The sequence below is a fragment of the Centroberyx affinis genome, unplaced genomic scaffold, assembly GCF_046629955.1.
Source record: "Centroberyx affinis isolate AG114_WGS23_722 - 3 ecotype Tasmania unplaced genomic scaffold, CSIRO-AGI_Caff_v1 ptg001754l_1, whole genome shotgun sequence".
NCBI lineage: Eukaryota > Metazoa > Chordata > Actinopteri > Beryciformes > Berycidae > Centroberyx > Centroberyx affinis.
In genome coordinates this window covers 42,378-55,812 of record NW_027280155.1, presented here as the reverse complement: position 1 = coordinate 55,812, position 13,435 = coordinate 42,378, and the positions used below count along the sequence as shown (strand labels likewise).

At 41.7% G+C, this 13,435-nt stretch overlaps 1 protein-coding gene across 2 annotated transcripts; it reads left to right on the top strand.

Moving 5' to 3' along the window:
• The first annotated feature begins 238 nt into the window (after positions 1-238).
• On the top strand, positions 239-11,964 carry anxa6 (annexin A6). 2 transcript variants are annotated; one of them, XM_071529021.1, is made up of 25 exons: positions 239-336; positions 1,446-1,501; positions 3,409-3,493; positions 3,684-3,778; positions 3,966-4,079; positions 4,190-4,280; positions 4,422-4,501; positions 4,625-4,681; positions 4,930-5,023; positions 5,308-5,403; positions 5,548-5,606; positions 5,833-5,955; positions 6,058-6,116; positions 6,516-6,594; positions 7,275-7,356; positions 7,450-7,544; positions 7,790-7,903; positions 8,834-8,924; positions 9,058-9,137; positions 9,367-9,420; positions 9,539-9,632; positions 9,763-9,858; positions 9,969-10,027; positions 10,265-10,387; positions 11,474-11,964. In XM_071529021.1, the coding sequence occupies exons 2-25, from the start codon at positions 1,499-1,501 to the stop codon at positions 11,531-11,533; spliced, it is 1,983 nt and encodes a 660-aa protein (XP_071385122.1). In that variant the 5' UTR covers positions 239-336; positions 1,446-1,498; the 3' UTR covers positions 11,534-11,964. The 2 variants fall into 2 exon arrangements, with proteins under 2 accessions (XP_071385122.1, XP_071385121.1); XM_071529020.1 differs by having other exon boundaries at positions 10,265-10,402.
• The last annotated feature ends 1,471 nt before the right edge of the window (positions 11,965-13,435 follow it).

Genomic DNA, 13,435 nt, shown 5'->3' with positions numbered 1-13,435 from the left:
TGCAGAAAAAATATATTTGTGCGTAAAAATTCTGCGTAATTCAGGTCTGCAGCTTGCTGTGCGTGTCGGATTTCAGTAAGAAGTGAACGCTACACAGACAAGACCATATGTTTTCTTTACTGTGAGACCCTGCCCTGCCAGATTCAGGCTCTCACATACACTTTGGACACGCTGCGCGAGAGAGCGCCGCAGTCGTTGCGTCACAGCAGGGGGACACACAACGGGACGGTCCGAGTCTGACAGGCTGAGACGCACCGGGCATAGTGGGGACAGAGGACAGGCAGCAGGGCCACTCTCACAGAAGACTGCTAAATCCAGTAATTCGTGCAAAAAAAGGTAAGCTGATCTCATTTTGGAGGCTGCTTCGCCTCGAGCTCAGTCGGAATAGTTTAAAGGAGAGATGACATTAGAAATAGATTACATTGAAGTTTCATGATGCGTCATTATTTGATGTGCCAGTGAATTGCACCAGACACCCAAGAGGGACATATAAAATTTAGGTAAGTGAATAGCCTAAGTAAAGAAGAAGAAGAAAATAGTTTCTCTAAACCTTCTTAGTTATTATAGTAGAGGCAATAGTTGTTTCAGAAAACCCTATAGGAGAGAATATGGTTAAGTATAAGTTGGGTTACAGGAGTTCATTATGCAATATGTGGTACAGATATGGGTGTGGCTCTGTAGATATAGGCTCACTCCCCCAGACCTTGTATCTGTCATTAAAGTAAACTATGCTATTTTGGGAGAGCTCCTCTTCTATCTTAACCAAACAAGATAGCCTTTAAAACATTGCAGGATTTTTTTTCTCTTTTCTCCTCTCTCCTCTGTGGAAAATTTCAATGGCCAAAGTCTACATTTGTCACAAACATTTAACCTTTTAATTTGATCTTATCTGGGTACTTTAATTTAGTGTAATTCTGCTTTGTAGTAAAAGAGAAATTTGACAGAGTTAAAGTTGAAGTTAGAAAATTGTCTCTATTAGTTGTGCGTGCATATGCTGTGCCTGTCTGAATAGCTTTATTGTAAGCTAGAAGCGACTTGCCAACCATTTCAGGAAGGTTAAACTGCCACTAGGCCTACAGCCAACATTACCCACCTACATGTCATTTTTGGGTGAATTTGAGGTCAAGTGGTTTAATGCAAAATGGTCTCCTTGTTCCCTCTGTCATTTACTGTGCAATGTTGCTCAGAATTAAGCTTCAAGAATACACAATAAGCAGTGATCACTTCAGTAATGATGGCAGTCATGTATAATTATGGTATAATGTGAAGTACACTGAACAGACCAGCTCATTAATGTCACCCTGGAAATATAGGATGCAGTCTCATCATGAATATTGTCTCCTGGTCAGATGCTTGACTGGAAAGTGCAGGAGAGTGACACGTCGACAGGACAGGGATGTTTTGTAATCTTACCCAATCTGACCTCAGCAATTCTCTCCCTTTAGGGTTGAAACTATTGATTCCTGCACAGTGTTGATACAGAAGACCAAATAAGGGAATGGTAAGTGGCCTCTCTCGTCTTACATTACATAAGTCTAATGTGCATTATATGAAATTGGGAATAATGCTGAACGGAGTCTCAAACAGACTGTTTGTCATTGGGGCATGAAATTGTTTTGTGCACCAGTGAATGAGGTGTGGACAGAGTCGAGGTCCTGAACCTCTGAGCCATGTGTTTCCTCCCTATTATAAAGGCAGTAGTGTAGGGTGTCATTGCTATGTTGCTATATGTTGCTGATAGACACACATGACAGCTTGTATCTAAAGATAATGGCTTTGTACAATAGCTATTAAAGGCTTATGGCAGACATCCAGCTTTCTGTCACAGCTGTAACTCTTTGTGCTGTAATTCTGGTCTTATTTCAAGTGAAACACACACTTGGTCTTAATTATACCGAACAACTTTGTGGTTGCACTTTGTTTGACAAAGGCAACTTGGCTACAGCAGAAACCCGCAGAAGGATGAGGAAGCACAAACTTGGTTGATAACATTAAATAAAGATTAGGACTATAATCATCCCGCTGCAAGAAATGTGATTAGTTAGAAATGTCTTCTTTACAGCTTGTTTAGTGAAAGTCTGTTGCTAGGGGTCTGTATTTGTGGCCCTGTTGCTACGTGGGTGAAGCTCTCCAGCTGTCGTGAAGAGTGATGGCCACTGTGGTAATGCTGAAGCGGAGGATCTGAGCATGTGCAGTGGCCCCCTCAGCCGGGCGGGGAGCTCATATTGGCCCACTGCCTCAATGCAGCAGGAATCTCTAAGGCAGCAGCTGCAGTTCGAGCTTTTAACATGTAGGCCAAGTTCTCTTATTTCCCCCCATGAATGAGCTTATAACCTTACAACTTCATAGTGTCAAAATGGTAGAGGGCTCTTTAACTGTAGTTATTATTATCAAATGGGCGTGGGCAGTTAGTTGGATTTTTCTCAACAGTGTTCTTCTGCAGAGTTTAATTTTACATTACATACCCAGCGTTATTAGTTGGTAAAGCCTGTCGTTTGTGAGAGTGTTTGAAGCATTGTGTGTTGGACCCCTGCAAAGGGAGCAGGTCTTTGTGTGTAAACTGACTCCCTGTTGCTCGTACACACCCACCATCCCACCCCTACACACACACACACACACACACACACACACACACACACACACATCCATACCCACACACACAGAGAGCACGTTTCTGCTAATCTGTTGGGGGTCAGACAGGTGCCAATTGTCAGTCAGCTGCTGCCATGTCCCTTCATGTGGCCTTACACAGCCCCTACTCCCCTCCTGTAAGGAACCTTTGGTCAAGTCAGTACTCCAATTTGTAACTTTTCACCTTGAGGCAGCAAAGTGTATTGCGAGTCCCGCCCTGCTCCCCCTCAGCTGGGCAAGTTGACGTCCCAAAACCTGTCACTCATCTTGATGAGCTGTCTGCCTTGAAACAGCATCTAGAACTGAGGCTGAGGTAACCGACATCCATAAAGCCCACAGCAGGCGTTTAAGAAGCAAACACAGGCAATTTTCAATCTGCATTTTTCAATCTGCATGTTTCACTTCACTGTACTTTGTTTTCTCACTACTATCTGCCATTGTCTTTGTTGCTGTGACTTCCCTGCACTGTGACTGCTAGACTCCCCTTCACAGCCACAATACAGTTCACTGATGGCTGCTCCTACAGAAAATGGTATACGTCCCATCATCATTGAAAAGCCAATTTCAGACAAAAAGCGGATTTAGGCATGAACACACAAGGTCACAGACAATACCCTATTCATTTATCGTTTTAATGTGAAAAAAGGTGCATCTTTAAGTATTGCAGCTGAGCTCTAAACATCCTGAGCATCACTGAGCACCTTTTCCCTCCTTGAATCAACACACCTGAAATTGTTTCACCTCAGAAATTAAAGTAAACATGTTTTTTTCTTACAGGGGTTCAGAGGCACAGTAACAGATGCTCCAGACTTTGATGCCAGCACAGATGCTGAGACTCTTTACAATGCTATGAAAGGCATTGGTGAGTGTTTCATTGCTTCATGATATGTTGGCCAGGGAAACTAAAGGTCATCTCATCCATTCATCCTCTCCCCCTGTCTGCTGAATGATCACAGAAAGAACTACAGTCACAATAGTAATACACTTAGAGATCAGTGACTTATCTGTGACTGTGATGGTTATTGTTGAACATTTTGCTCTGTGCTCCTCAGGCAGTGATAAAGAGGCCATCTTGGATCTGGTCACCGCTAGAAGCAATGCACAGAGGCAGGAGATCATCGCAGCATACAAATCCAGCTTTGGAAAGGTAAGAATACATATCATCATCTCATCTATTAGTGACAGTGTTTGCTAAATTAGAAGCCTATTTTTCAGAAATGGACCTGGCTTAAAGATCATGTGATGAGTGACTATATCTTTACATTCATGCATATATGACACTAGGATTACTCAGTAGGGCACAGTTGTAAATTAAATGTCATTTCACATTCCAGGACCTGATTGATGATCTGAAGTATGAGCTGACGGGCAAATTTGAGCGTCTCATTGTCAGTCTGATGAGAACCTCAGCCTACCACGATGCCAAAGAAATCCACGATGCCTTGAAAGTATGGTATTCACCTAATGCTCAGATCTTTCTCATTATTCAGTTACATCAAATGAAGCGGCAGCTATTTTTAATTCTACATTTATGTTTAATTTCATGCTCTGTTTCAAGGGAGCTGGAACAAATGAGAGATGCCTGATTGAAGTCCTGGCATCGAGAAACAACCGTCAGATTCATGAGATGGTTGCAGCGTACAAGGATGGTGAGGCTTGTTTTTTTTTATTATATTAACTTATACAAAATGAACTGGGTATCGTTTCAAATAAACAGACAATGTGTGTTTGTTTAACTCTCTATACATTTACATACATCTGTTTGCATCCATTTCTGTGGCTGTCTCCAGCATATGGCAGTGACATGGAGGAGGACGTGGTTGGGGACACTTCAGGACACTTTAAGAAGATGCTGGTTGTTTTACTTCAGGTCAGTTCACTGAAGAGTCAACTTGATTAACAGCCAGGTATCCAGTTAACAGCACCTTTAGGTGCTGACTTGTGAGCAGCCTGTTGTTTTGGTGGGTTGGTGACTGTGTGCTCGTGGTTCCAGGGGACCAGAGACGAGTCAGGAGTGGTGGACGGAGACCTGGTGGAGCAGGACGCACAAGTGAGAGTTTGATCATCATGTCTAATAGAGAAGATGTTCAGCACCACACAACTGGGCTTATACACTGCACACAATATCCATTTAAAACAGTGATTTAATCAGTCTTAAAAGCCTATCTTTTAGAATCCAAGTGAAAAAAAAAACATCCAATGGGTTGAGATAGTTTAAATTTTTTCCAGCATAAATGGACTTTATACAATATTGGTAACTTTCTTCTCATTGCATTGTGCTTTCTCACCGCTGTTCAGGACCTGTTTGCAGCAGGGGAAGAGCAGTGGGGGACTGATGAGGCCAAATTCATCATGATACTGGGAAGCCGCAGTGTGACCCACCTGCAGATGGGTGAGCACGGCTGTGGGGGAGATTAGCATGGGAGTGTGGCATCCAGACACTGTAACCTTCAGTCCCTCAGGAGTTCATGTCATATATAAAGTCACAGCAAAGTATAATTACGGGATGATAAGTTGTAGCGAAATACTACACAATAATGTACTCAGATACCACTGTCCCTTCACTGTTTACTTAATTAACTAGCAATTGCATCAACACATTAAGATACTTTGAGTATGATGAGATAGAAAACTTCACATAATTCACAGAAATGTCCTGTTTTCTTGTTTGTTTAGTTTTTGATGCGTATGGGAAGATTGCAGAGACGTCCATAGAGGACAGCATAAAGAGTGAACTGTCTGGGGACTTTGAGAGGCTGATGCTGGCTGTTGGTATGAATCACACAACTTTTTACCCTCTATATTCACCTCCAGTCAAATTAAGCTATTTTTGCTGTGTTTGAACCAATTTTTGATGTGATAGGGAATGTCAAGTTGCCAATTAACGCAGGGTTTTCTGCTTGGTCTCTCCCACAGTTCAGTGCATCCGAAGTGTTCCCATGTTCTTTGCCAAGCGCCTTTACAAGTCAATGAAGGTGAATACACTCAGGCTCTGTGTAGAAATAGCTGCTCAGTCTTGCAGCTGTTTGCAGGCAGCAACAGTAAATAAACCACAGGAACAGTTTCCTCTTTACTGGCAGACTAAGAAATGATACAATGTAATTTGTACTGACAGTCAATCTGATTCTTAAAAGTGCTTAGTGTATTTCCTGTTCCCACACTGTCCTGTCCCTCAGCTGCTGTCCTTTTCTCCATTTGCAGGGTCTTGGTACAGCTGACAACACCCTGATCAGGATCATGATCTGTCGTTCTGAATTAGACATGTTGGACATTCGAGAGTGTTTCCGTCTCAGTTACGAGAAATCACTCTATAACATGATTAAGGTTGGGGAAAAACGAATAAAGTTTTAAAATTTTACTTACAGTTAAATAGCATCAGAGGCTGCTACGCCTGTCACCAAATTCAATGTGTCTTTTACCATTCAGGATGACACATCAGGGGATTACAAGAGGACTCTGCTCAATCTGTGTGGAGGAGATGATGAGTAAGTTATGGCTGTGTGCAGCAGCAACCAGATGGTGGCAATAGAGCTCCACCTGTAGGGAGTTACTGTTTCCTGAGAAAATTTCACTCCAAGAAATTGACATTAAGCTGTTTGAAACACAGCAGAAGTATATCGTTATCGTATAGGAACAGGCCACTGCTGAAACATATACAAAGACAGGCCGGCCTGCAGATGGGACATGAAAGCAGGGTTACTCTGTGATGTCGTACTTTGAAAATAAGCAGATTATCTCAAAGTAAAGGAAACTTGTGTAATGTTGAGTGTATTTCATAATAGATGCCTGATCTAAGAAGTTCTCCCACTCTGTCCTCCTTGATGTGTGTTAGCTGTTCTGAGTGTGCTGTGTTGTGCCTCTTGTTGTCACACTGGTCGTTACAGTTTAGCTGGAGAGTTCTTCCCTGAAGCGGCTCAGATAGCCTACAAGATGTGGGAATTAAGTTCCATGTCCAAAGTCCAGGTTTGGCCCCGTCTGCTCCCACTTTAGATGTGTCATTGCATGTTTGGCTTGGCAATGGCATGCATCTTAATTGTCTGCTGGCTCTGCAACGATCTGTTTCTTGCAGAGCCCCAAACTTGCTGATAACACTGCCATGCGTGCACAGCAAAGGCTTTGTCTAACCGTGATAGCATCAGAATGCTGTTCATTTTACAAATCGGAGAACTGAAATACAGGCAGTTCTTGTTACAGTGCTCGATCCAAATTGTGCCCGAGTGGCCAGCGAATGTCACAAAGGTCTCAGCATTTTGGGCAACAAAAGGCTTTCTCACTAACTCTTTATCTGATTGAGTTGTTTTTCAGGCCACCCACCCTCTGCCTAACGGTGGTGTCACGGCTTCTAACCCCAACAGGCCACACTCCCCCTCAAATGTCAAGGGAATATTATCATAAAGCTTTATATCCTATTTCAAAATGCCAAGAATTATGAGCTCAGCTGAGTAAAGCTTTCAGTGACATTTATCTCTTGCATGTTTTGCAGACCTCTGCATGTTTATTGCTGTAACCCTCCAGATCTGGTGTATTGAATTCCAGGAACATGGAGTGTGTATTTGAAAACTGCTTCGCTTTGCTGCTCCACATTGTGCGTCTGTGTGAATATTGAATCTCAATCCTCCCATTTTGTCATTCTTCTACCTTAGCTTAGACCAACAATCCGCCCTGCAGGCAATTTTGACCCTTCTGCTGATGCACAAGCTCTGAGGAAAGCAATGAAAGGATTTGGTATGCAACCCCACTTTGTAAAATAAAGCCCATTTACTACTACTACTACTCTGTGATAGGTTTTAAATGTTATTATCCCTTTCCTGGCTACAGGAACAGACGAAGATGCCATCATTGACATCGTTGCACAGAGAAGCAATGCCCAGAGGCAAGAGATCAGACAGGCCTTCAAATCCTTATTGGGAAGGGTGAGAGACAAGTATAATTGAAAATTAAAGAAAAATGCATGATGATGCCATTTTATATGTTGGAACATGTACTTCTTACCTCTTATTTGTTTTTTGATACACACCTACACATCAACCGTTGGATGTAAACGCAGAAACAGTTCAACTTCTTATTGGTTCTTTGCTTCAAAATGTTTCCTGCAAGACAGTAACAGATTCCATTAATGACATGTCAACCTATGCCGCTGTGTTTGATCTGTTCTCAGGATCTGATGAAGGACCTGAAGTCTGAGCTGTCAAAGAACTTAGAGAGGCTTATCATCGGGCTCATGCTGACCCCAGCTGAGTTTGACGCCAAAATGATGAGGAAGGCAATGGAGGTATTGTGGGAGTTGATCCCGATCACAACAAGATCTGAGATCTTTTGTTTTAGAAGTGGGTCGCTTGACAGTGGGCAGCCTACAGGTTCATTCTTGAGATGGCTGATTGATGTGTTTGCTAGATATGCTAGTCTACACTGCAAAAGAAGAGCTCAATGACTAAATTTACCCCCCCACAAGAGATATTTTGGTCCTCCAAGTGGTTCTAAAGCAGACCTAAAGACAAGAAGTGTTTGCACACACTGTACTATTTATGGTTTGTTGTATTGCAAGTCAGATGGGTGGGGTTTGCCCCATAGCGGTGCAGTTGGTGTTAGAATGTGATGACAATCACACGGAAAGTATTTGGAAGTCAAATAACTTTACCTTTGAGGTATTTATAACTTCTAAAACACTGTCTGAACTGTCCTGATGTGGCAACCCCCCCCAACTTTTACTCTGAGCAGAAAATGATCTGCTCAATAGTCTGTCCCAAGGATTGATAGGAAATTCTGTTTGATCAATTTTGATGCAATGGAATTATTTGACATAATTTGCTTATTACAAGGCATACTGACAAACGACATACCGATATAAGACCTAAGTAGACATTTCTAAATTATAAATATCCACTAGCATTGTTATGGCCCTCAGCCCACCACACATGTGATGTTTAGGCTTGGCAAAAAGTCAAGGCACTCACTGTTTCAAGGGCATGAGGTGCTCAACACAGTGCTGGGGAGGTGGGTCATTAAAATACATATAAACATTATGCATAAAAACACAAAAGTAGCAATATATAGATTTCGTCAGTGCATATAAATAGAGACACGCACTCTCTTCTCCATCTAGCTGTGTGACCTGATTCTCGCGAACAAATTGGAACAAATTTTCTTGTTGTTGTGAAGCTCCACTGCCTTTTTGTGCTGTAAAACCTCTCTGTTTTGACAGGGTGCCGGGACAGATGAACATGCTCTGATTGAAATCCTGGTCACCAGGAGCAATGAGGAGATCCTTGCCATGAACGCTGCCTACCAGGATGGTGAGTTAGATTTCGGCAGCCAATCTGGGACACCAACAACGGCCTTAAAATCACTGTATAGGGCTCACGTTTCTGTTATATATACTTGTTACATGCAGTATATATCAAATCATCATGAACCGTTGTTTTGTAGGCTATAAGAAGTCTCTGGAGGAAGCCATTCAGTCAGACACATCAGGCCACTTCTGCCACATCCTTGTTTCTCTGGTGCAGGTACTGTTCATCCTTATGAGAACCTATCATGAATTTTATTTCCACACCCACTCACCGGTTGCAGTCTAGTGGCTGTAGCAGAGACTGAAAAGGTCAATTATAATCACATTCACAGTTTTCATAATATCTTGCATTCCATATCATAGAAGTAGTAATACGCTGATGTGAAACCTCCTATAGCTCAAAGTTAAGGCCCAAGTATTAACCGAACATGCTTTAATCTATTCAGGGTGCAAGAGAGGAGGGTCCAGCAGATGTGGAAAGAGCTCATGCAGATGCTCAGGTGAGTTTATAATGCGGGTTGCTTACTATTGATGTATGCTTTGATTCTGTTATTAAGTATATATAAGTACTGACATGGAGAAAATGGTCATTGCTTTTGTTTTTGCTGAACCTCACAGGAACTTGCCAATGCATGCAATGCAGACTCTGATGACATGGAGATGAAGTTCATGAGTATTCTGTGCACCAGGAGCTTCCCTCATCTCAGGAGAGGTAAGGGTCAAGACAGAGGAGTCATAGTAATAGATGAATTACAGATCTAAATCTGTATGTGCATTCAAATTTCAATTATGTAACAAAATGTTTTGGTCCACGATAACTGAGCACCCTTTACTCTTTACAGTATTCCAGGAATTTGTCAGATACTCCAATAAGGACATCGAACAGATTATCAAGAAGGAGATGTCTGGAGATGTGAAAAATGCCTTTTATGCAATAGGTAAAGACTGAGCTTGACCTTTGACCATATGAGTGATGTCCATTTTCTGTTGGTAACAAATAGTCTGTGGCTCCTCCTCAGCCCTTTCTGGCTCTCTCTTTCTTTTGCAGTTCGCAGTGTGAAGAACCAGCCCTCTTACTTTGCCGACCGTTTGTACAAAGCCATGAAGGTAAATCTATTTGTGCAGAAAGCCCCTGATGGCCTTGCCTAATTTAAACTCCAGGCCTGCTAAGGCTACAAGTAGTCAGGGGCTGTTGGTGTCAGCTAAAGCTAGTGAAAGGGTTACTTTGTGGGTGCATGGATTATATTTAGGTTGTTGTATCATTTTCTGTATTCTGTAGCTCTCTCGAAGAGTAGCTGCTACTGTAATCAGAATAAACAGAGCATCTGTTGATCTCCACTGTAGGGCCTTGGCACCGACGACAGAGCATTGATCCGCATCATGGTCTCCCGCAGTGAGGTTGACCTTTTCAATATTCGCAAAGAGTTCAAGGAAACACATGATGTCTCCCTCCATGAATTCATCCAGGTAGAAACCATGGTTGTAAGTTAAACTTTTTGTCTATTAACACTCTTGGTTGGTTTGTAGTGTTCACTTCTGTTTGTCCTACATCTCTGTAGAGTGTTTGTCTGGTTTCTGTTGTGCCAGTCTGTAACTACGTGTGTGTTGCACATCCTTCTTTTGGTGTTGTGGTGGGGTGGTGGGGTACGGTAATCTATAGCTTCCTGTGGTGGACTATGGGTCTGCGGCTACTGCACAGCTGTTTAGGAATTTCCCTTGCCTGTTTGACTTCCTCTCTACATCCTGAGTGTGATTGGCTAACAGCCTCAGAGGCAGGAAGTGCCCAATAGCAGTTCTATATTAACTTACAGATGAAATCGCCGTGACACCAATACAAATTGCCAGAAATATTATCAGATTATGCAACAGCAAGTGAAATTTCAAAATTGCAAACATCTTTTGTAGATCTTTTTTTAATTGAATCAGGTCTGATCCTTACCAAGACAACGCCTTTGACAGCATATTTTTAAGTTGTCAATTTAAGTAATGAAATGGATTTTGATCTGAGCCTACTGACTCTCTTTTCAACCTATATATGTGTTACTAACCTTGTGTGTGTGTAAGTGTGTGTGTGTGTGTGTTTGATGAGTGAGCGATTTCTGCCATTTTCCAGCCCAGGTGTTGCTCATCCTTTGACTTCCCAGAGCAGAGACATCTTCATTTGATTCAAATGACATTTAATGTGTTTATACAATTGTTGGTTATGATCAAGATAGATATCTGTGTCAGTGAGCGTGTGCTGACTTAAAGGCTAATTCCAGTTTTAGTGATAGCCAATTAGCCATTAATTCCAGTTTTAATAATGATTCCTGAAACAAAGTATTGTTGATTTCTGGTGATTTGACCAAGACTAATAAAACATGTCAAGATTACCCCCATTACTCATTTCAACATCAGTGATGAATAAAGTCAATTTTGCTAATGTTTGAGAGCCAAACCATGCACTCCAGTTTCAACTGACAATGCCTCGGACCAAAAATCAACAGAATATCATGCGAAAAATCTATAATTTTCCATTAATTCAAGTTCCTATCAATCTGTATTTTTCCTCAGGGTGATACCTCAGGAGACTACCGTAAAACCCTGCTGGTGCTCTGTGGAGGAGAAGATTAAACCTGCCTGGTCTCTGAAGCTTCGCACACAGACTTCAGTGACAAACAGCAGGAGACGAGAGTGCGTTAGCGCTTACAGAACGGAGCTGTGGGTGTTAAAGTCAGTAGCTATTGTGAATGTCCCTAACTGCTGCCACTCCTCAGCCAAACCAAATGACCTATGACCTCCCAGCCTTCCAAGCAAGTTTTCTGCTGTCACGTCTGTCTTCCTGTCAGTCAGGATGTTTTTCCTCTTTCTTTCTCTCTGTTTTTTTACAGTCACATGTAGTATGGAGATGTTCAATTTAGAGTAGAAAAGTGCTTGACTACATGTCTAACACATTGGAAACTTGTAAGTGATTGAGGAGTGCCTTCAAACTGTAGTCCATCCAATACTGTGATTTTCAGGTATCATATATACCTGAATTAAATGAATAAAAATCAAATATATTGTTGATCTTTTCTTTGTGCTACACTGTTGGATAATGATTGAAGACATTTTGAATGTTCACATGAGGTTCATGGTCAGTGGGTGTCACAGTTTGGCTACTTTTCTCTTTATACTGTGTGTGTTGTGGGAGGGGTGCATTGGTTTGTATGGGTAGCTAGCAGGGGCAGGTCAATGATTAACTTTGTTGATACTGGCAGTAGCATTGGGCAGAGCAGAATGGGAAATAGAAGATTTAACATCAGGAAACTCCCCGTTCTAATTCACTGCCTCTTCTTCTGAACAAACTACATGTGAAGCTTCACTGGTCATGACAAATTGAATCTGTTGTGGCCCTCCTCCTCCATAAATTACTTTTGCCCCTACAGCTGTTTGATGCTAGTTTATAGACTACATAAAAAATGGCTGATGTTCTTAGTGCAGGGTTTTTTTTAACTATTGTATAACAGTTAGCGGCTAAGATGGTAGAACCTTAATTTAAACAAATTAGGCATTTGTTGGCCCACCCAACCACACTTCTACTTTCCATCCAACAACATTGTAGATCTGTGACTTCCTGGCTACCTCACTACCCACCATGACTAGGCAGATAACCACACCGACACACATTTGGATGAGCAAAGAGGATATAATGTTGTGCCACTTACATTTTATTCTGATAGAAGCTGTGCCCATTTGTTCCTCATTTCATGCGTCTTGGTTGGACTTATATACTTGTTCAGGCACAGTGGTAGGAGACAGCTGTCAACTGACACTGGAGCAACACTTTCTCTGTTCTAGTCAATGTCTCAGTTCACTGCATATGTGTGAGTGCAGCTGTTGTCAGGCCATCTTTGAGTTAAAAGAGGAAAGAAGAAAAAAGCCGTACGCGGCGAGGAAATCCCCTGCAGTAGGCCAAAATCCAAGGCAACAAATACAGTCTGCAGCAGTCAAACTCGTTTTAATGGCACACACAACCTCAAATTGCTCCATTTGATGTTGATTATCAGAGATAAAGAGATTAAATTCAATGGCACATTGTTATAATGCAATCCATGTCAAAATATACAGTGCTCTTTGAATCTCCCTTTTGATTGCTGGGAAACTTTTTACTGTGCTGTTGTTCACAGCAGTTCATACAGTATGAATTAAAAAAAAAAAGAAAATAGTGATTTACATATTTCAAAGCTATCATGCCCTTAGAGGAAGTCATGGGGGTTTCTGAAGCCTTTTATTTTTTTTGTTACTATGGTGGCCTGATCTTGAGCAAACAAACCATAATCTTGTACTATATACACAAGTCAGTATATGAAACATCTGGACATTTTTCTCTAGTGCTGCTCTTGGTTATGTCAAGAGTTAGGTGTTTTTTTTTTATTGTGGCCTCTTCACTCCGCTCAGCTTTGTTGTGATGCATTAAAATGTGCATCTTGGTGGTCGTGCTGCATACTAGCACACAAAGGTTAATTAAATGCATTTTTTTTTTTCACTTGTCAT